The sequence below is a fragment of the Candoia aspera genome, chromosome 6 (genome assembly GCF_035149785.1).
Source record: "Candoia aspera isolate rCanAsp1 chromosome 6, rCanAsp1.hap2, whole genome shotgun sequence".
Taxonomy (NCBI): domain Eukaryota; kingdom Metazoa; phylum Chordata; class Lepidosauria; order Squamata; family Boidae; genus Candoia; species Candoia aspera.
In genome coordinates, this window is record NC_086158.1 from 93,889,023 (window position 1) to 93,912,142 (window position 23,120).

Genomic DNA, 23,120 nt, shown 5'->3' on the forward strand with positions numbered 1-23,120 from the left:
TGCGTCAAACTTTCCTTTCCTTCATCCCAGTTGTTTGAGGATTGCAGTCCAACCCACTGAGAGGACATCCATTTGGGAACGAATGGCATGAAAGCAAGGTGAAATTCTGGCCTGTCCCACCACTAATGAGGAAAGAGCCAAACTCCACCAGCAGTTAGGTGACTGGGGATGGTGATGGTACAGCAACAGTCACAGCGGAGAGGGGGAGCTGGAATGGGATAGTCTGTTGAGGACAAAGTAACATTTCTCTTGCTGGCTAGATATGTCTGTTAATGCAGCCTGAGGATAGGAATTTTAGCCACCATTACATAGCGAAAGAAAAAGGTAAGAGATGCCATGGGAAGTGGGGGTAAACAACAGCAGCCTGCAAAAATGAGTGTATTTATGCAAGCTTGTTCTGAATAGATCTCCTGGATTTCAGTGGGACTTCCATCTACATAAATGTGCTTAAAGTTGCTGCACAAGAAAGGCAAATCCCTGTCCCACCCTGCATGTTCTACCATCCTTATGTTTCCATGCAAACCACTCGTCAGACAATTATTCACTTGTTCTTTTAAGCCCTCAGATTCAGAAAACGAAAGCTCACCAAGAGCCTCTCTTCAGTGGCCCTGGAAGACTCTTGGAGAACAAGCAAGCTGGTAGAACTTACAAACCATCTCCATAGTCAAGAAAAACAAGTATTTGCATCACATCCTTAATTCTTTCCTAGCTCAGGCCTTATAGCTTTAGAGAATTCTAGTTGGCAGCATAGCTACAACACATTTTGAGTAATGCTTGCCAGCCCCCACCCATCTGCCCCTTACCATCATCCAACCCTATCTTCCTGACATTACGGGTCTCTCTGGACAAAGAACACTAGTTCACTTAGTGTAGAATACTGGAATTGTGTAAACAATCAGTGGAAACCACTGTAGCGATTCCATCATGAATATGGCAGGTATAGTCCAGGAAGAACCGTAGCTGGTTGGTCTCCACCCATATTAACATGGCTTGTTTTGCAAGACCCTTAAGGAAGGAATACATATAACACTCCAGTCTTCTAATACAAATTGTATGTCTGTACACAGGGAAAGTGTTACAATCTGTTAAAGGAAAGGGGTATGATTAAGTTAGGCAATACTGGGGATGGATGAAAATTCTTGGGTGATGTTTCTTCCTCCTCCTCCTCCTCCTCCTCCTCCTCCTCCTCCTCTTTTGGCTGCTGACCCAGAATTGGTGGTGGCAGAAATAGTCCCTGTGGGTATCTTTATTGCACTCGGCGGCAGTAGTAGCCCAGAACTTTACATTTCTCACAGAGATGCTGAGGGTGCTCTTTACTTTGATCAGAAACATCCAGGCCATCAGGTTTTTCCAGGGGTCTCTGCATAAAGGAGGTAAGCACAGGCATTACACATATTCAGACATGAACCATTCCCAGGTTTTGCTCCTATACATTTGAATGGAGTCTTGTTCAAGAAGCCAGTCAGGAAATGCCTAGAGAACTTTCACAAGAAGATTGCCCACGGGTTAAAGCATTTAGATAATTGTCGCTGTGTTTGTTTGATTGCAGTTCATTCACAGTCCATTAATAAATCATTTGGAATCCCAGAAGTCAACATCCCTATTTCAGATTTAGCAATTTGTGTGTGTGTGTGTGTGTGTGCTTTATTCCTTTGCAGCAGCTGATGCTTAGCAAAATAGCTATCATGCTATTTCTTTTGCAACATTGTACGAAGCACAGAACATGAGTAAAATGTAGTAAGCAAATAAAATGGTGCCAGGACAAAAGAGAATGGACAATCTAACTAAATGTTGTTTATAACTTTAGCATTTGCTTATATCTCTCCAGCTCATTTATAATATTGTACTCTTGAAAATACAGAAATCAGAGGGGTGTGTGTGCATGTGTGTGTGTGTATTAAGGCTTAAGACAAGTAGCTTTGGTTTCAGCTGAAAAGTCCTCAGATGACTGGAAGTTCTGTCAAACTTATTATATGGAAATTATATACAGTAATAGAAAATAAATTTATATTTTATTTTGAAATTCAGAGATAATAAAAATGTTCTAATGAATGTAAGCTCATAGACGTAACAAAAGGAAATCTAGTAATTCTTCCCCAAGATAATTTTATTTTGCCATATATTTTAGTTATTCATGGCAAGCTACTCATTTAAGGAAGTGAATTTAAGGCCATAACAACACTGCAGTAAATGAGGACTAAACATGTTATAAACGTCATCTTGTTGCAGCCCAAAATGAGCAACTTTGTGTAATGAATCTTGTAATTAATTTGGCCATTTACTTATAATTGAGAAATGAATTATTAAGGGGGTAGTATTGAACAGCAAAGAATCCTTTCAACAACTTATTACTGTTACTGTTCTTCCTAAGATCTTCTTTTCCTAAAATACATGCAATTTTTTAGATATATCAAAACATATTACAAACTACAAGCAAAGGTCAAATTTTTACAGGACCTTTTCTTCTTGGTGCATAACCAATTGAATAAACATCTGTACTTAAATGTATTTGCTTATTAGTAAAGTCTCAGTTTCAGCATGCATTCAAATATCAACTCCAGAATGACTGTCAGAATTAAAACTGGGAGTCCTCCAACTGGTGTGAACTTGGTGGACCATTAGATGTCCTGGATTTTTGGCTTCCACACACTCAAATAGTTTGCTGGTTCTCCATGACTTGGAAAGACTAAACTTTTCCAGAAGAGACTGGTTAAAAACCATCATAACTTTTCCTTGCTCTCATTCCTTGTCTGCCCAAGGCTGAGCGCTAATAAATTTCCACTAAATAAATAAAATCTATCCTTCCATCTGAAGGGGAAATGCCAGCCTAATATTTTCCTCTTTATTCTTTGCTAAAATATCTTCTAGATGGATGGATGGATGGATGGATGGATAGACAGACAGACAGATAAGTCTCCAAGCCCACTGATTAAAACTGCCTGGAATCCATTTACTGATTTAAGTTTTCAGAGCTGTTTTCACAGGCCTTGCTTGAAATAAGGGGCTGCCCTGCATTTCTTTGGAGGCATGATCAACATGATTCAAAGGAATCTGTTGCGCCATCAAAAAGAAGTCCAAGCTTGTGTCCATGCTGGTGAGACCATGCACTAAGATTGCACTGGCAGCCTTTGAGGGCTGCCCACCAGTGCAATCTTAGTGCATGGTCTCAGCAGCATGGACACAAACTTGGACTTCTTTTTGATGGCGCAACAGACTCCTTTGAATCATGTTGATCATGCCTCCATGCTGTATCTCCAAACATTGTTAAGGGCAATAACCAAGTTGGACACGATTCCTGGTTAAAACAAGAGAGAGCTTGTCCAGCATTGTGCTACAATATGTCACAAAGACAGAAGGCTCTAACAAAGGTTAAGCTTGAACATTAGGAATCAGAGAACTTGTGTGAGACCACACCTTTCAGAGAGCAAGACTAAAGTAAGAGAATGGAGTGTCTCACTCAAGGTCTCACATCCCCCCCTCACTTTTACAGGAAGCATTCATTAGCTTCCTAGTGTTCCATTGTAGTATCTATTTTATAATTCTTCTCTTTTAGCCATGATTGTCAGCTGCCATGAACTATTCTTCTAGTAGCAATTTGGTATAAAAATTAAATACTGACGTGCATAGAAATCTGTATGATTTGCAGGTAACAGCACAATATTTTATTGGAATTTAATCATAGTTGCCCTATTTGAAGTGACAGAACCCTTTAGACTGAATTAAATTCCATTAATTTCAAGGGGTATGTCCTAAAGATAATGCTGGTTAGGATTTAACCTGCATTATACAAGATTATGCGGAGGGTGTTAATAGTATGTGTTCGTTTTATTATTTCATCTCTCATGATTAATATTGTCAATTTAATTGGGTAATTGAACATTTTAAAGGAAAATAATATCCCACCTTTGTCTTTCCCAAAAAGATGGAGCGCTTTTAATAAAAACAAGTGTTATACAGGCACAAGAGATTTTTTTGACATTAACTCCATTTCTGGATAAAAATACTGAAATTAAATTTACACATACTTGGGTTAAATTAGCAAATGAGCTAGACAAACCAAGTTTGACAGTTCCCATAAAATTGTTCCCTCCAATTATCTTAAATTGCTCAATAAACACATGCTTCTTGAAAACATTTATGTTTACACTTTCCTTCTAATGTGTTTATTTTACAGATTGGGCTATCATTATCTCGAATATTTATATGTTTTACCATTTATTTTCTCTTTCATTCTTTTTTTTTTTAACCAACCCTGAATTCAGCCAAAGAAAGATAATTGAACTGGACATCTGTATTTCACTCACACTTCTTATTTTGCAATAAACAACCATCCATCTTGAATAAAGTTGGGGAAATTCATTTGCTTCATATTTTAATGTGATTTCATCTAAGTTAGCATTGTTGGTGTTAGTAGGGGAGGAGAGGTTGGGCCCACGGCCCCTCCTCTGTGGGGTGCTGCAGGGTTCGGTACTCTCTCCCCTCCTATTTAAAATCTACATGAAACCACTGGGTGAGATCATCCGTCCCCATGGGATGAGGTATCATCAGTATGCCGATGATACTCAGTTATACATCTCCAACCCGGGGGAAGTAAGTAATGCAGTAGCTGCCCTTTCCATGTCCCTGGGGGCTGTTGGGGTCTGGATGGGGAACAACAGGCTTCAGCTGAACCCTGGTCAGACGGAGTGGCTGTGGGTTAATGGTCCCTCAGCTGCTAGGAATTTGCCATTTTCAGTTCTGGATGGGGTTGCACTGGCCCAGACAGACCCAGTGTGTAACTTGGGGGTCCTCTCAGACTCACAACTCCTGTTCGAAAAGCAGGTGGCAGTTGTGGCCAGAAGGGCCTTTGCACAACTTCATGTTGTGCGCCAGTTACACCCCTTCCTGGAGCGAGAGGCCCTTCGAACGGTCACTCACGCCCTGGTCATCTCCGATATAGACTATTGCAACACGCTCTACATGGGGCTACCCTTGAAGAGTATCCGGAAGCTTCAGTTGGCCCAAAATGCAACCGCGCGAACAGTGATGTACGTAACAGCACACGTAACACCTTTACTGTGCGAGTTGCATTGGTTACCAGTTTGCTTCCGGGTCCAATTCAAGGTGTTGGTTATCACCTTTAAGCCCTACATGGCATGGGGCCAGGTTACCTACGGGACTGTCTCACCCCCATTACATCAGCCCGTCCCACCCGATCGTGCAGAGAGGGCATGTTGCGGACCCCATCTGTAAGAGAATTCCATCTGGTGGGGTCCAGGAGGCGGGCCTTCTTTGCAGCAGCTCCCGCACTTTGGAACATCCTTCCCCCAGAAGTGTGGTTAGCCCCCTCCCTCCTGGACTTCAGAAAACAGCTGAAGACCTGGTTTTGCCGCCTTGCCTGGAATAGGGAAGGGAAGAGCCATTCTTGGGGCTGGTTGGTTCCCTAGTTCTGCCGGGACTGGTTTTATTCCCTTATGGTTTGAATTAGATCTGCCATGGCTTGGACTTTGTTGCACTTTATGCTGATTATTGGTTGTATTTATGATTTTATTGAAATTTTAAATTGTTTTTATTGTGAACCGCCCAGGGTCCCCATGTGGGGAAGATGGGCGGGGATAAAAATGTGATAAATAAATAAACAAATTAATTAATTAAAAATACAATCATTTTTCAGCTTTGTAATGCTATTTACCAGCTGAAAAATAAATGATGCACAATTATATATTAGAAAATAGCTCATAAAAGTATGTGCTAAACAATGTGTATGTTAGAAATGCGCTTTTTAAAATTATGTTAATTTAAATTTTATAAATCATATAAATTTAAATTATATAAATAAAGTATATAAATTTAGGTATAAAGGGTTTTTTGTTTATAGTTAAAAAAATGAAAAGAGCAGAGGAAAATAATATAAAAAGCAGAAGAACAAAAATTAAGATTCACCCATACCTTATTACCTAAGATTTTAAGGCATCTCTTCTATATGGAATGCTGCAATTTCTTACTTGTTCTTTAAAGCAACATACCGCTAATCCAGTTTTCACCCAAATCTGTAGTTCTGATTATCACAGCAGTCCTTTAACATTTGTATCACTGTTCTGCATTGCAGACTGCAGCTGCTCTGCTTTTTCTTCAGTTCTATGTATGTATGTATGTATGTACGTACACACACACACACACATTGAGTTACAGATTCTAAAATATGAAATGAGTGGTTTCTGCCCAGATGGTCCACTTCAAATATTTATTAAAAAAAGAAAAAAGGGAGGGAGGGAGGGAGGGACTGTTTGAAATTACATATCTTGAGCTGGAAACAAATTGCAAGCCAGAATGGGGGAGTGGGGGAGAGAACCCTCTGGAATAATCCTTAAAGAGGTGAGCCACTATGATCCTCTGCTTCCTATCCTGAGTATCAGCACTGCCATATTACTTGAACTGACAAACTATGAAGAAAATGGACCAAGGTGGAACCGTTTCTCCCGCCTTTGTGCCAATTTTGCACAGAATCTTGTTTCCTCTGGGTTAGGTACTGTTCTGTTTAGCTAAAGGAACATGCAATTCCTTCCTGTTTCCCACTGTCCCTGCCACAGGCATGGTTCTGTTATGGTCCACCAAATGTCCAGGAAGATGCTCTACGAAATGGAAGAGGCAATTCAGCTCTCACCTATTAGTCCAGCAGAAGAGGCCCTGTGCTGCGCAAAACCACCTGGAAGGAGGTTGCAGCAGGCTGAGTCCAGAATGAAATGCAGCAAGGACTGTGTTTACTGATATAAATCAACTTTAAACAGATTAATAAAACTACCCAAGAATACACTTTTCTCTGCTCTGAATGAAGAGCAAAAGACCTCAGGAAAGTCGAGAATTTTTTGCCTCATAAACCGAAACTGTATCTTTCCCTGACTGGTCTTTCCATGTATTTCTTGATTTCAATTCGATTGGCCTGTGGGCTGTTTAGATTTTAGAAATGTTACTGTTACCCACAAGTTATGACACACTTGCAGTGGAGAGACACGAGAAAAGCAAAAAGAATTAGAATGTTAAGAACTTGAGCAACTACAGAGTCCATTCCCAGCATGCAGGCTTGGAAAATTAAGGGTCACATGCAAAATAAATTTCAATATTTTTTGTAGATGAGTTATGGCAGTGTTTCTCATCCTTGGCAACTTCAAGCTGTGTGGGCTTCGACTCACAGAATTCCCCAGCCAGCCATGCTGGCTGGGGAATTCTGGGAGTTGAAGTCCACACAGCTTGAAGTTGCCAAGGTTGAGAAACCCTGAGCTATGGTATAGGAAATTTTGAATCATTTCTTCTTTCCAGATTCTGAGTGAACAAATGTCATTCAGCACCTTGGAGTTCTATCTGGATCAGAATGTTGTCTAATGGTTCTTTGCACCGAGCCCCTAAAATATATCAATGCAGGGTTAAAACAGTTATTTATTAGAGTTAAGCACCCATTTCATTGCAAATTTGGGTGCAGGTCTTTTTTAAAACACCCAATTTTGGTGAATAATGGGATGGACTGAACTTATTTGAAAGTGAGACAGAAAGAACAGCAATCATGTTGACTCTGCCACCAGCAGCTAAAAATAATCAAACAAACTGATTCATCTATTTCTTTTACAATAAATAGATTGCCATTTTAAACAGATTAAAAGCATTGAGACTCCCCTGTTGGTAGTTAAATTTCCCAGTGCAGTTTATGGATGGATAAAAAGACACAGTTCTTGTCTTCAGCTTACCAGGGGCATTCACGGTGTGTGTGTGTGTGTGTGTGTGTGTTTTGTTAAAAAGGTCTGGATGACAGCCACAATTGCACAACCAATACCCCACTTCTTTTTTATGTGCATTCCATGTGAGACACATGTAAAGGGGGTGGGGTTTCCATCACATGGTCATAGCTGCTATTTTGAGTTTTGTGACCCCTTGTCCCACTGCCCATGGATGCTCCGGAGTCTTACAATTCAAAAAGATATGATCCCCAAAGAAAAAACAGTGGGGAGGGCAAAGGAAAAGTTTGACACTTGATCTTAGAACAATGAGTTGTTATGTGGATCTTCTGCTCCAAAGCAGCTGGACAGTTGCTGAAATTTAATCTGCATTGCCAGAATTCCAGGCCACACAATCAGTGCAAACACATTGATTTCAGCTTCCCGGAAGTTGTGCACTTTCGCAATACAGATTTTTGGGGCTGCCCAGACAATGTTGTATCAACCTAGCCTTCATTTAGTGATGTGAGGCAATTGTGGAACAACACTATAAATTGCCAGTGCAGAAATCCTCTGAGGTTGAGCAAGCACTAATACTGAGGACAAGCAAATGGATTGTTATGTGTTGATATCATTGTTTGATTATTATGTGGTATAAAATATATCAGTTACAAATGTTCTGAAGATGCATTGCAGTTATCTTGGATCCATCCAACAGCAGTGTCTTGCCGCCACACACATGAATTGCTGAACGAACTCACTCATACTGAAATCCAATCTAAAAGTTATTTTAGTTATAGAAAAGGACTAGTTGCAGGTAGTCCTCACTTAATGACCATTCATTTAGTGATGGTTCAGACTTATGACGGTGCTGAAAAAACTGATTTACAACTGATACTCACGCCTATGACTGTTGCAGCATCCCCGCAGTCACATGATCATGACTTGGGCATTTGGCAACCAGTTTGCATTTATGACCATCGCAGCACCCCGTGGTCACGAGATTGCCATTTTCGACCTTCATAGACAGCTTCTGGCTAGCAAAATCAATGGGGAACTGCATGATTTGCTTAACGACCACATGGTTTGCTTAATGACCGTGATGACTCACTTAATAACCACTGCAAAAAAGGTTGTAAAATTGGGTTGGATTCTTAATGACCGCTTTGCTTAGCAGCTGAAATTCCAGTCTCAATTGTGGTCATTAAGCAAGGACTACCTGTAATTGCCCAAACACCCTTTCATTTCCTGGCTAGTCAAGGTAAGGAAAACAGCTCCTAAACTCAGCTACCAGATCTAGGCTGCAAAACACAAACATGACTATTAGATGGCAGCAGTGAGTTACAGAAACCTGTTACCTGTGCTGCCCTCTGGTGTTTCGATGATCTGCTGCAGTTCAGATCTGGTAGCTTTACTAAAATGCTAATCCCTACATCTCAGGCATCGGCATCCCCATCCATCCATCCATCCATCCATCCATTTATTTATTTATTTTCCCCAAAATCCTTCGTCCAAAAGTTGGGCTTTACCTGATGCTTGTTTTCCCTGTACCCCAATAACCTGGAGACATGATGCAAGGAACTTTTTTTTTTTTGCTTCGTTTCTGTAATCCATTCCAACAAGTGAGAGAGTAGCAGCAGGATTTTTGGCACAGAGTCACAAGATGGCAGTCAGAGAGCCTCCCTCTCATTCGCAAAGGAACCCTTTTCCTTTTGACCTACTTTGAATTAATTGTAATGCATCAGCTGAGGCATTCTCAGCGGCTGGAGAGGGTTTTGCTTTGTGCCTCCAGTTAAATTCTTTTTCCTTTCCTTTTCTTTGCTCTGGTTCACTTGCTCCACCTTCCAGACTATAAAGTTCCTTAAAATCTGAAGTGTGTATGGTTCGTTGATTGGATTGAACAGCTCTCTAGGAAACTGGAGGTGCTTGCATTCCACATTTCCTATCCTTGAAGAACTGCCACAAATCTTCCCCCCACCCCTTATTAGAGAATCTGCAAGAGATTATCCTTCAACAAAATGCCTGTGTTCCAACAAAGGGAAAAGGACACACACACGCACACACACACAACTTTACTGATTAAAAAATCACCTTCAGCTATAATCTTGTCTATTCCAAAGCAGCTCTTTCAAAGGATTTGCAGAAGGATGAAAAGGTCTGATGGGAAATGCACATCTTCTCTGAAAAAGCACCAGTTAAACTACAACAATTGGTATTAATGACCCTAACTTTCAGTTACTGATGCAATTCATAGCTTTATGCATTGTTTCATTTGAATTGCTAGGTAAGGCGATGGCCAAATAACTGCATAGATAAAAAAATCTTTCAGGGGTTAAGGATGTTCTATTTATTTTTCTTATTTAAATGATCATCTAGCAGGCTTTAAGGATAAAAACTGGAAGACGAGGGAATCTTTGCATATTTTTGCATCTCAGCAACCTTTTCTGGACTCAGAAGCTAAGCAGGGTCAGCTCTGATTATAAGTTGGATGGAAGACCTCAAGAAACCCCAGAGTTGTAGGTTAGATTGGAAATAAAAAAAAAAAAAACTGTAAGAAGGTGATAACCACTCCTATATTGCTTCCAAGAAACATGGATACGTCCATAAATCTACCAGGAGGCCAACTATCCTTGAAATGTTACCTTTTCATAAATAATATTTCCCAAAGCTTCTCTCTCTACCTTTTTTACATTCATCTTGAGTGATGTAGTCATTTCCACACGCTTTTATGCCTATATATCCCACCTTTCCTCTGGAGCTGAAGACAGCTGAAAGTGAGTGCCCCCCCCTCACTTGTCCCCCACAGCAGCCACCCGAGAGGTAGGTTGGACAAGTAAGACTTCAACATCACCCAGGGATCATGGGAGGGGAGGAGGCTTCAGCCTTGGATTCACCATTAAGCAAAATCACCACCTGCTTGGGGCACCAAGGAAGGGGGGGGCACAGAGCCTGTCTGCCATAAGCAATCATGCCCTTAACTCTTTCACTGCCACCCTTGAGTTTTCAGTACTTACTGAATCTTCACGTCTTGGCCGTTAAGCAATGGAAGGGCTGAGGAGGACCATAGTTGGGTTGTGCCTAGGGCCTCCGCTGGCCTTCATCCAGCCCTGGGGGGCTTCAACCTGACATCCCTCAGCATCCTTTCTACCCCTTTTTAACCCCATCCGTACCTGCTTGTGAGGATAAACATTGATATGGCACTTGATACATTCTTGCCCCATGTTGGCCCAGGAGTTTCCACTCATCCATTTTCTCTTGCACTTGGGGCATTTATATTCGCCAAAGCAGCGTTTTTTCCCTTGGTATGGAGTCAAGCCTTCCCCTTTTGGACGAGCCTAAAACAGAGGGGGAGAGAGAGAGACAGAGAAAGCAACCTAAATTAACAGCCAGAACAGAAAATCAAAGTGCATTCCCCAGTCTTTGCTGACTGCATTAAAATAACAGTAACAATAACAATAGCAGCAGCAACTCCTACATTATGACAAGGTAAATCAGTTTGGAAACTGAAAGAAACATGCAATTTGCTAAATTGTTGGCCTTCTGGAGGTCCCTTGCATTTCTGACTACAGGAAAGTAGCTAAGCGATTTCTTTTCCTCTATGCTTTTTGAGAGTTATTTATTTATTTGTTTGTTTGTTTGTCAAATTTTTTCACCACCCGTCTCCCCCAAAGGGGGTCTCTGGGCAGTTTACAACAAAACTAGAGTAAAATTCAAAACAGGTTAATAATACAATAAATATAAATATAGTTACAAATAACAAAAAAAACACAGATAGAATAAAATCCAGATGGCTAAACGTTCTTCTGTCAAACCATGAACGTGAGGACCATTCGGGGGTCATTCTAGGGCGATAGCTGTCCCTAAGACTGGCTATTCCCCTTCCGGTTCAACGCAAGCTGACAAAACCAGGTTTTATTTTTTTTTGGGAAGTCCAGGAGCAAGGGGGCCTGTCTCACTTCCGGGGGGAGAATGTTCCAAAGGGCGGGAGCTACTGTAGAGAAGGCTCACTTCCAAGACCCTGCAAGATGGAATTCTCTTACAGACGGGGTCTGTAGCATGCCCTCTCTACGTGCCCGGGTGGGACGAGACGGTCCCTCAGATAGCCCGGTCCTGTGCCATGTAGGGCTTTAAAGGTGATAACCAACATCTTGAATTGGACCCGGAAGCAAACTGGCACCCAATGCAGCTCGCGTAGCAGGGGTGCTACATGTGCTGACCTTGGTGCACTCAAAACTGAGTTGACTTAATAAAGATTTTAAGGAAGGTTCAACTGACAGGTGTCAGCTAAAAATCTAGAGAGGAAGGTCATCTGGATGATGGATGATCTATCATTTTAAAAGAAAAGATTATAATTTTACTGGTCCTTGGGTGCACTGAAACAAGTTCTTTGGATCCTTACCGAAGCATTTCCCAAAATACACCACGTTATTGTTCCTATATCATTTTGAGTATTACGTCTTTCACACATACGTTTACTCACTGATAGAATAATCCTATGCATGCATTTACTCAAAGTCTACATTAACTGCAGTGTATTCATCTCCCCCCATTTTTAATTCGATTTATTATCTGACTGGTACTAAAATTTTCCTTGGTGGTTTGCCAGCTAAAAGAATAAAAAGATAATTTAGTACAGTACAATATATTTCTGTGTACAACTTATTCTTATAGATCTATCTCTATGCAAAGCTTTCCCTAAGGGATCTATTCAGAGTATCCATGTGCGTGTGTGCACGCCCTCTTAAGTACAGCACAATGAATATATAAAAAAAGGTTGTGGCAGCCATCCTGACTTTTTTGACCCCCCCTCTGCAGACACCCCTGGATCCACTTTTGTATGCAACGTGTCCCATTATTTTAATACCGTTTCTGAGCCGGAGAATATTTCAACCTAGATGTTAGTGCAAAATTTGAATGTCAAGCGTCTTCATGCCATAACAGATTATATGTTGGCCCATTCTATCGTTTCACTTGAAAAGGAATACAGAATGAATTTTATGACATCCCTGCATATAAGCATTGCAGCACTCCAGAAGTATGGATTGCCTGGCTATAGAATTGCCAGCTTCATTCTTTATTCACTCTGTTTTTACCATTGCCAAAGTATACAGCATTGCTGTACGCTTTTTAACACCCTTATAGAAGTGATTAGAAGGGGCAGGTCCAAGAAAGAAAGAGATTTGTCTAAAGCAGTGTTTCTCAACCTCGGCCATTTGAAGATGTGTGGACTTCAACCCCCAGAATTCCCTAGCCAACCATGCTGGCTGGGGAATTCTGGGAGTTGAAGTCCACACATCTTCAAACGGCCGAGGTTGAGAAACACTGGTCTAAAGTCACTGCGTTAGCGTTTGGCTGAGGCCAGATCTGAGCAAAATACACTGAAAAATACATTCATTCCTTTGTTCAGTTCCAAAGCTGGAGTTGAAACAAAATCTCTTCCCTTGCCTTCAGAGATTGTCAATGGTGGAATTTCTTAGAGGGGGATTCCAGCAAAATGGTGCAAATCAAAAGATGGCTGCTTGCATTTTTCCTATTGCTGGAAAAGGCAGCAGAGCACTTCTTCCTGCAGCTATAGATATTTCTTGTCCTGATTCTGGATGCTTGGTGTCCTTGGTAACTTCCCACACTGGGGAAAATATTTTTGGCTGCCCTAGATTTCAGCCACAGAATATCTGTGTTACGTGCAAATATTAGACCCTTGTGACTCTAACAGTAGTTACTGCCATCCCTTCGCGTTCTCCAATAATTTTTTTCTTGGGTTGTTCTTTTCCATGTTGTTATTTTATTATCCCATTTCTGGAAACTGTGAATCATAGCTTTGGTGGGTCTGATGATCCATGCGTGCAATATTGTTATCTCTTGTGGTTACTTAACCTTCCCTAACTGCTCTAAGGTTTTGTAATTGTTTGGGACTCTATGTAAACATAACAAAATTAAAATTCTGGCAGTATAAACATTTCCTTTATTTTATGCAGATGCCCCATTATTGAAGATACAGGGGGTGCATTCTTTCCTCCTCATTGGGCTCTGCAAGGAGGAGATGGGTCCATTCATTTCTATCCTAGATCTCTTGCTTTGCTAGTAGAAGTGATGGTCAATCTCTGGGTATAATAAACCATGTATTAAACTTCCACTCCAATATACAATTTTAATTAAACTTTCTAAAACCCCATCCCTTTCTTTTAGCAAAAATTCTGGACAAAATACTCCTTTAATGCTAAATAACTTTTCTGAGATCCTAGCAGAAGTGAGATAATTGGGTCTCTTGGACATCTATTTATTCAGCTGATTACTTGACACTAATGGATCTTAATTTACAGTGATGTTTGCTCAAGAAACAAATTCTTTCCAAATTTCCACACATACCCCCTCAAACATACTCACTGGAAAGCTTATTCCAAAGGTTGTTGGTACTGTATCATGACCCAAGCAGGTCAAAGGTCCCTTTGTTATCCATTGATCTGTTTAGCCAAAAGAGTTGATAAGGTTTTTAGAAGAAATGTAAACTTTTCTGAATGAATTCTTAACTTTAGGAGAATCTGGGAACTTGAACAGTGTTTGGGTATAGATGTCCAAATAGCTTTTGATTGTTCAAAGGAGAAAACAGGTGTCTGGCAAGAAAACCTGAACTTGGCAGGGACAGTGGATCCCATAGTTGGTGGTGATCATTTGTGCCATGCTCTGGGTGTGCGAGAACTTTAGAAAAGTACATTCTAGCATATTTAACCCTGCTGAAGTACACGATGGAAGAAAGTGGTTCCCTTGCTTTAGCGAGTTAGAACAATGGACTCCGTTATTTCTAATACACTGTGCAGCTTTTTCTGCTTCAGAAAAATATCAGGTGGCAGGTGGAAAGCTGGGCTCCTTCAAAGTTAGGGAATGTGTCTCTATATGAATGGTGAGGAAGTAGACTTTGGTCACAGAGAGGAGGAGGAAGCAGACTGCATGAATAGAATTAAAGTCAGGAAGATGTGTGGATAAGCTTGTCTAGCTTTTAGGTCAGATCTGAAATAAGTCTTCAAGCATCTTTGGCTGAATGTTTAACGGAACAGCTGCAAGCAGGAGCTGTTTCCAAGAAAATTTAGATTTCCAACCCAAGGAGTCTCCCCAAAGCAGGGAAGACTGTGATCAAATGCTTATCCAGTCGACTACTCAGGTGATCCCTGTCACATCAGATGAAACCAAAGAAGCTGAAAGGACATGGGAGACAAAGCTATAAGTGAGAAGCATTAATGGTCCTTAGGTCATTCCAGCGATATATGTTAATAGAATTCTTGCAACAGTTATGAAGCATATGATGATATGCATGCTGAAAATAAGAGAATTGAGACTAGGGCACTTCCAAATCATTGGCCTTGTTATCCCTTGACTCTTCTGAATTTTGAATTAATCTCAGATTGATGCTGGTCGCTATAGTGATTTTCAGGTTTAGTCAGACCTCAGGATACCATGATCAAGAACATAGTTATATATGAGTCTAGAATGCACAGTGAATGACCGGCCTATCTGGGCTGTAAGCTGATCAGTGCTCACTTATTGACAAGTAACTGCATGCCCGCTCAAGTCCAGGCCTGAAGACACTTCCCTTCCCCTATTCATTAGCATCTCCCTGCATTTCTGTGCTTGCTATGGTGGGAAACTTCCATGGCCTTCAAAACTCTATGGCTGCCATGCTGCCCTGGGCACATTTATTTAACCATGCCAGGGTGCTGCTACAGCAATCCTAGCAGATGGGAGAGGAGGCAAACCAAGGTTACTTTCTGGGGCACAGCAACCCACAACCATTCCTGAAGCGGCATTTGCCAGGATTCAACTGAACTTAAAATCACAAACTGCCAATCATGACTTCCTGGGATCAAGAGAGAGCTCATCCTGGGCCTGGGCTATCATCTGGAAGACATCTGAGATAAATTACTTAATGGAAGAGGCAAAATTCAAACCAGAGATTTTCTGATATGTAACCATTTCCAGAGGAGGAAGCTGGGTTATTCCATCTAGATCATGCGTGTGATGAAGTGGACTGCTATCCACAAAACTTTATGAACTAATAAATGTGTTTGCTTTAAAGATTCTACAAGGCTTCATTCTTTTCCCCACCTCCATCTCTAATTTTTCCTCTTACTATGCTAGAAAAACACTCATTTCAAAACTTGAGAGGAAGTAATTGGATTTGATTCCATCTCTTCTCTTACCCATTCTCTTTATTCATAGGATAGGTGAGATCCTTAAATCCTGTACTTCTTAGTTTCTCCAAGGAAATACTGATTTTCATTTCTCTGCCTCTACTAGGCAATCAGGTTCATGTACAAAAACATTTGAAACAGGATATGCAAATCTGAAGAGCAAGGAATGCTTAAATTCTCTGGGTACAGCCATGTCTATTTTGTCTGCCTCCAAGGGAAGGCCTTGACCATGCCAACACAGGATGATGTCTAAATGACTGCCATTAGATCATGTTGTCTAACATGTTCTTTTCAATGCTCTTTTATCCAGTGGGCAAAAGTATGGAAAATCCTGCTTTCACCCCATGTGTGAAGAATTAGATGGGGGGAGGGGAGTTTAAAATGGAAAATGGAACAATGTTTTGCTGAATGTAAAACAACAACATGAAAGGTACTGAATATCCACAAAATACATTAAGTGAAATCTGAATAGTAGACTTACAGGTAGTCCTCATTTAGCGACCACAATTGGGACCACAACTGGTTGTTAAATGTAAGTGCTTATGATCTGACTTCAGCTTTCCTTTGCTTTACAGACCTGAGAAGGTCATAAATGCAAGGACTACCTGTAAAGGTTTTTATCAATATCAGAATGCTTCTGACAATTGCTTTCCAGATGAGGCATTGACAGGCATGGCATCATTGCAATGAAAACCTTGCTTTAATTTTTTAACATTCAACTGTTACCTCTTAAATGAGTCATTTATTTGTGCATCAAGATTTCATTTATTTAGCAACTATGGTACTTATTAAACCCTGTCCCTTTCTTCCTATTGTCCAGGTAAAGGTAAAGGTAAAGGTTTCCCTTGATGTAAAGTCCAGTCGAATCCGACTCTAGGGGGCGGTGCTCATCTCCGTTTCAAAGCCTTGGAGCCGGCGTTGTCCATAGGACACTTCCGGGTCATGTGGCCAGCATGACTCACAGAACGCCGTTACCTTCCCGCCGAAGCGGTACCAATTAATCTACTCACATTTGCATGTTTTCGAACTGCTTGGTGTGCAGAAGCTGGGACGAGCAACGGGAGCTCACCCCGCCGCGCGGTTTCGAACCGCCGACCTTCCGATCGACAGCTCAGCGGTTTAACCCGCAGCGCCACCGCGTCCCTTTTGTCCCTCTATTGTCCAGAGTTAAGTGTTAATAATAGAAACTAATAGTAGTTTCACACAGTAGCATTAATTCCCAAACAATCTAATTCAAATTCAGATTTTATTTTATTATGATGATTATTTGAGCAAGCTTCTTTGAAGCTACCAGTGGGAAAGGCAGTTTCCACTCCCTAAAGTCAGCTGATACTGAAAGATGAACATAGGAACATGCACTCACAAAATGAGTTCTTATCCCAATACATATCCCTATGGTATACTACCTCTGAACATTGAAGCTCTGTTTATCATGACTAACAGCAGTTATAGATCGATCACCCATGAATCTGTCCATCACTCTGAAAGCCATCTCAGTCATTTGCCACTATTTCCATTCATGAAACTCATAAATCAGGTAGGCATTTGGGGAAAAATAACTTCCTTGGGTATAGCCCTGAGACAGTTCAAAAGCCACCCTACTTGGCATACCTGAAGTTCCAGGGCCAAGATATTTGAAGAGTCCAGAACGCCAAAAAGATGAATAACCTTTTCCACTGCTCCCACTCCTTCAACAGAAGGAAAGAACATCACCGTAATCTTGTAACAGGATGTCTCAGGACTGTGGATCATGGAGCTTCTTTCTGCTCCAAAGACCTAGATCTAGACTCCTTACCTCTCCAGAAGGTGAGACCAGTCTCCAAGAATGTTTAGGTGCAGGCATGGTGCTAGTAGGGGTGTTTTGGCTGTTCTTCAGAGAAGAGGTGGAAGCTGAAATTTAGTGGAGGGTGGGAAAGTGTTGCTGGTCAGAGGAGAAGGCACCACAGTACACCCAGTTGATGGGAGACAGAAGGATTCAGACTTCCACAGCAAAGCCTGAACCTGTTCAGCAAACTGGTGGCTGAAGGTCCCAGAGACAGACAACAGGCAATCAACGGGACGGCAGCTGGCATGTCTGTGCCTCTTTAAAGAGACTGAAGCCAAGGAAGCTAACAGGGAGAGGGAACGGAGAAGTTGCTCAGGGAAGTGGGAGAAATGGAAAGTGAAACAAGCCCGAGAGAGGAGAAATGAATGTCAGAACTTAAAGAGCAGCAAGAAAAGGAACACAGCAGTGAAGAAATGTAGAAGCCTTTGAAACACAAAAGCGAAACTTAGGAGAACAGAAGCCGCGGGGGGGTGGGGGGGGAGGCTATGTAATACAGACTCAGTGTAAAAAAAAAACCCTCACATAATAGAATGTATTTTGTAAATACACTTGTTTGTTAATGAAGCTGGTTGCTCCCCCAGTGGATTCTTATTAAGAATAAGCATTATTCTTTAAGCATAGCATTAAAATGTGTGCCTGTGCGTGTGTGCATCAGTATTGTGTGTGTGTGTGTGTGTGTGTATAATTATTAAATGAATCTGGTTGGTTCCCATCCCCTCATACAGGCAGTTGCAAACGCAGTCCAATGCCAGAGGGTGCTTGGGGTGGCAGTTGCTTTGGACAAGAGGTCTACTGAGTAGCCTCCCCCTGTTTGACCATCTGGATCAGTGTTTTTCAAACCTGGCAACCTTTGGTTGGCAAGGTTAGCCAAGTTGCCAAGGTTGAGAAACCCTGCTCTAGAGAATAAAATTGCTTGGATTCACTGTCAATTGGATGCTAGTTGGGCCGATCCTAGTGAGACAACTGAGGCCATATTCTGCAAAGTTACCTGGGAGAGCTTTCAGCCTATTAGCCCTGATGAAGTGGGCAAAGTTCTCTGGGGGACCAGCTCTGCCCCCTGTCACTTAGATTTTTGCCTTTCCTGGTTGGTGAAAGCCTCAAGGAAGTGAGAGGAGGCTGGGCTCAGGCAGTGTCCTGAATGACTCTGATCTGAGGAACATTTTCTGGGTTATCTTATCAGGCAATGTGACCCTTTGCCACAATGTGAAAGCAGAGGAGGTAGCTCCGTAATGGTGTTGGTCCAATAATAACTTCAGAGTTCCGTTTCTGTTCCGTTTTTTTTTTAATGCTTCTTCAGCTGAACTCTGTGCATCTTGGATGTCAAATTATGATCACTAAAAGCAACAATCCTCTGTGCTCCCTTCTTGCTTCCCCCTTACACTGTAGTGAAGCAAATCTTTACAATGTGTGTGTGTGTGTGTGTGTTATATTAAATGTACAGGTACTTTTGGAAATAACAGGAAAAAGGAGGACCTTTTATTGCTGCAATTAAGAGTGAATGGCATGATTTGGCAGCATTCTTCGGGAATTGCTGATATGCTTCCAGATGCGGATTAAAGCAATCACGCATATTGAAAAGAAGGGATTGAGCAAAATCCTGTACATCTAAACCTCCTGTACATCTAAAGCTCAGCACATGCACGCTATTCCAACTGAGCCTTGCACAACCAATCTAGCAAAAAACGTTGGCTTAATGTTTTGGAATGAAACAGCACTATGCTTAATTGAGCTGATCATTAGGAACAATTTGGGGGAACCAAAATGAGGTTGGGAACCTTTGCCCAGTGTCAGCAAAGCTGTCAAACTTGCTCTTTTGCAATTTCTTAGATCACCAGGCAATAAGCCATCTCAACAGCAGGTCATCTGGAACAGAAGAAACTAGCCTATTATTTTCTTTGAAGACAGTTGTGTTTTTATATTCATATACCCCTTACACTGTAGCAAAGCAAATCTTTACAATGTGTGTGTATGGGGGTGTGTGGGGTGGTATATTAAATGTACAGGTAAGGTAAAGGTAAAGGTTTCCCTTGACGTAAAGTCCAGTCGAGTCCGACTCTAGGGGGCGGTGCTCATCTCCGTTTCTAAGCCTTGGAGCCGGCGTTGTCATAGACACTTCCGGGTCATGTGGCCAGCATGACGACTCGGAACGCCGTTACCTTCCCGCCGAAGCGGTACCTATTGATCTACTCACATTTGCACGTTTTCGAACTGCTAGGTGAGCAGGAGCTGGGATTAACAACGGGAGCTCACCCCGCTGCACGGTATTTTGGAAATAATAGGAAAAAGGAGGAGCTTTTATTGCTGCAACTAAGAGTGAATGGCATGATTTGGCAGTGTAGGAGCATCACAGCATCTCCAGTGGCCCACCTCAATTGAGGCCTCCAGAGAAGAGGACGGACTCAGGAGGAACCAAATGACCTGCTCCCAGAAGTGCAGAAGGCCTTGCCTCCCTCCACCTCTTCTTCTTCCTGCTTCATTGTCCCATTTCCCCCTTCCACTTGCCCTCTCCTTCCTCACCTTTGCTCAAGGGTCAACCGTTGCACTCGGATGGCCGGCCACTTAGGGCTTTGCCAGAAAAACTGGACTTCTGCTCCCTAAAAGGTACTTATGCCAAAGTCTATGTACAAACACAACTTTTAAAATAATGACAGCTTTGGGATACCACAGGCAGTAAGATGATCCAGGTGCTTCTGTCTTTCTGCTCTGGCTCTAAGCAAGAGACAACGTTGCATTTCCTGCTCTCGCTTCTTTGTCTTAAAACTAAATTTGGACAGGATAACTGTTCAATTAAAAGTCTTCCCTCCCATCCATGTTATCTGTGTACTTCTTTAAAACAATCCATTCCTGTTTTAACTAGCTTTGTTGACTGTAAACTCAAGGATTGCTTTGCATTTAGAGTTGGAATCATTTTAGAGTTCCTCTGGAAGTTGTTTATCTTCTCAAAACTCTTCCTGGGAAGCAAAAGAAAACAAATGTCAAGGTGACAAGAAGCATAGATGGAGTCAAAATGAGACCTAACAAATGGAGCTACATGCTGGCTTTCAGAAAGCATGCCATAGGCCAGGTTCCTTTCCTTGTCAGAGAAATTCCTGCTGCGGAGGATGTAATTTAATGGCAACATCTGGAGAAATTTTGAGCTAAATGGAATTGATGGAAACTATTCTCATTAGTCTGTTCCCTATGAATTGAATAAACTGCTGGAGTTCTCTTCCCGATTCTCCCAAGGTTTTCAGTCCAAGAAAGAAGCAGCACCAAATTCAGGAACTTCTTCCTAAGGGGTGGGGTGGGGGAGCCCTCTTCTGAAGATTTCTGTTTGTCTCCCAAAGCAAGCATATTGTATTTTGGCTTAATGATTCACGCTAATAAAATAAAATTCCATATCACAACAACCTGAATCCTGCAACTTTTAGAAATAAACACACTTGGAATAGAACTTCACCACGTAGCCTTTTGCATGATTTTATTGAGTTTAGGATGGGTGGTCTACGTGATTTCTAGGACAAAAGGATTTCTGTCAGGGAATTTGATGTAAAAGGGTGTGACCAAAATTATGAATAAATTCTGAAAGGTTGCTTTGCTTCGCTGGTCAGGAAATAACTCTTTGTGAGTGATTGTACATCAAAAAGTGGTCATACAGTATATATAACAGGTGGTACCTCAGGTTTTCTCAGAAATAGTTAATATTTGAACCAAAAATCTTATGAAGAGAAATATTTGGAACTTGATCCTATGCAGTCTACATTGTAGGACTTCTTGTCCTAGGACACAGCATTCTAAGAACTAATACCAGCTTTAATCTGAACAGAAATATTAATTCTGCACTGTTGATTCAGTGACAACTAACAAAGATGTGCATTTCTTGTCAGAAAAGGCAGATTAGTGTCCTATCTTTGTCATTCAAAATCTGGTAACAGACATTATTTTGGCATTTTGTACCAACACCCCAGGACCCTGAAATCTCATTTAAGCCATCCATTTCTGCTGGAGCTTTGCCTACACACTTTCAAGCATAACATTCTAATGGTAAGGACTAGAAATTTGCTATAAATAAATAAGGGCAGGAGGAGGTAAAAGTTCTTAGCAAGCTAAGTCCACGCACGGCACTACTTTTTCCCCACTCCTACAGAATCACAACATGTTGCTGAGGATTTTGAAAAGGAGTAAGCATTGAGCTGTTTGGAGTATAAATTTATCAGCATCAAGAACAATTACCACTTCCAGCGGATCTGGTGTGTGCATTTCAGCTGCTCAGAAACAGAGGAAGGAAATAGAGAGCAGATGAGATTCCTCACCACAACTCCTTACTTTCTCCTTTTCTCCTAAGAGGATACATGAAAATTCCAATTGAGTTGTTGGGCCTGTTTTAAATTACAGCAGGTTTTTGTGAACCCCCCCAAAATAGAATGTGAGCTGTGAACAGCCCAAGTATGAAACATGAGTTGGCCAGCAGCCTCAACAGCATGAAAGGCTGGATACACCCAACAATCCAGCAGCGTTGTATGACACTTCTGTTGCTGGGCAGCAGCCTTGCAGACTGCAAGCTTTGAAGGAGGGTTGTGTGTCTGTGTTTGTGTGTGCATCTATATGTCTCGGCAAAGGGTTTTAATGTTCCCCAGCTTTAAAAAGCTTCTTGTAACAGGTCAGGGACACCCATTAATTGAATATGTTCAGAGTAATGTAGGGTTACACAGCTGTTGGCACAGCTGTTGGCTTGGATGTGGCTGTCTCTGTGCACTTACGTTTCTGTGCACTCTTATGAGTAGATGTGAGTTACTAGGAAACAGTGAATTCTGTCTCTTTATCTTCACTTTGAGATTGTTCCAAAAGAACGAAAATGTGGGCTATACTGAGGGTTTTATAAACAGCGAAACAATAACATCATAAAAGCTACACAGATATTTCTTCCTTCTTACACACTTGCATAGCAAAACAGAGGTGTGATTTCTGTGCTCTTTGCAATGAGCTACCTGTTTCTCATGTAATAATGTCAATGTGATATAACTAACTCAACTTTCAGTAACAGTTGTGTATCATATACGCAATTGGCTTGTAAAAAGATAAAGCATTACTCTTAGATATCTCCATAGCTAAGTAACTAGTGTGAAAGGTGAAAGGTCCCCTGTGCAAGCACCGAGTCATGTCTGACCCTCTGGGGGGACGCCACTTTCACGTTTTCTTGGCAGACTGTAGAGCGGGGTGGTTTGCCATTGCCTTCCCAGTCATCACCTTCCCCAGCAAGCTGGGTGCTCATTTTACCGACCTTGGAAGGATGGACTAACTAGACAGATACCCATATCTGGGATCCCTCTATGGAGAGCCTTCACCATTTCCAACCATTTTCTCCTGCTTTGCTTTGAAAACATGAAGTCCAGACCATGGAAGAATAAATTCACAAGCATGCACAATGCCTCCCTTGTTTTTATTCCC

At 41.5% G+C, this 23,120-nt stretch overlaps 1 protein-coding gene across 1 annotated transcript in view; it reads right to left on the reverse strand.

Moving 5' to 3' along the window:
* Positions 1–272: 272 nt before the first annotated feature.
* Positions 273–23,120, reverse strand: part of ZCCHC24 (zinc finger CCHC-type containing 24) — a 113,775-nt gene continuing 90,927 nt past the window's right edge. Inside the window, exons 3-4 of the mRNA XM_063307702.1 lie at positions 10,856–11,020; positions 273–1,360 (exon numbers count right to left, since the gene is read on the reverse strand). Coding sequence (XP_063163772.1) covers positions 1,247–1,360; positions 10,856–11,020 — 279 coding nt within the window. The 3' untranslated portion in view covers positions 273–1,246. The remainder of the gene's footprint in view (positions 1,361–10,855; positions 11,021–23,120) is intronic.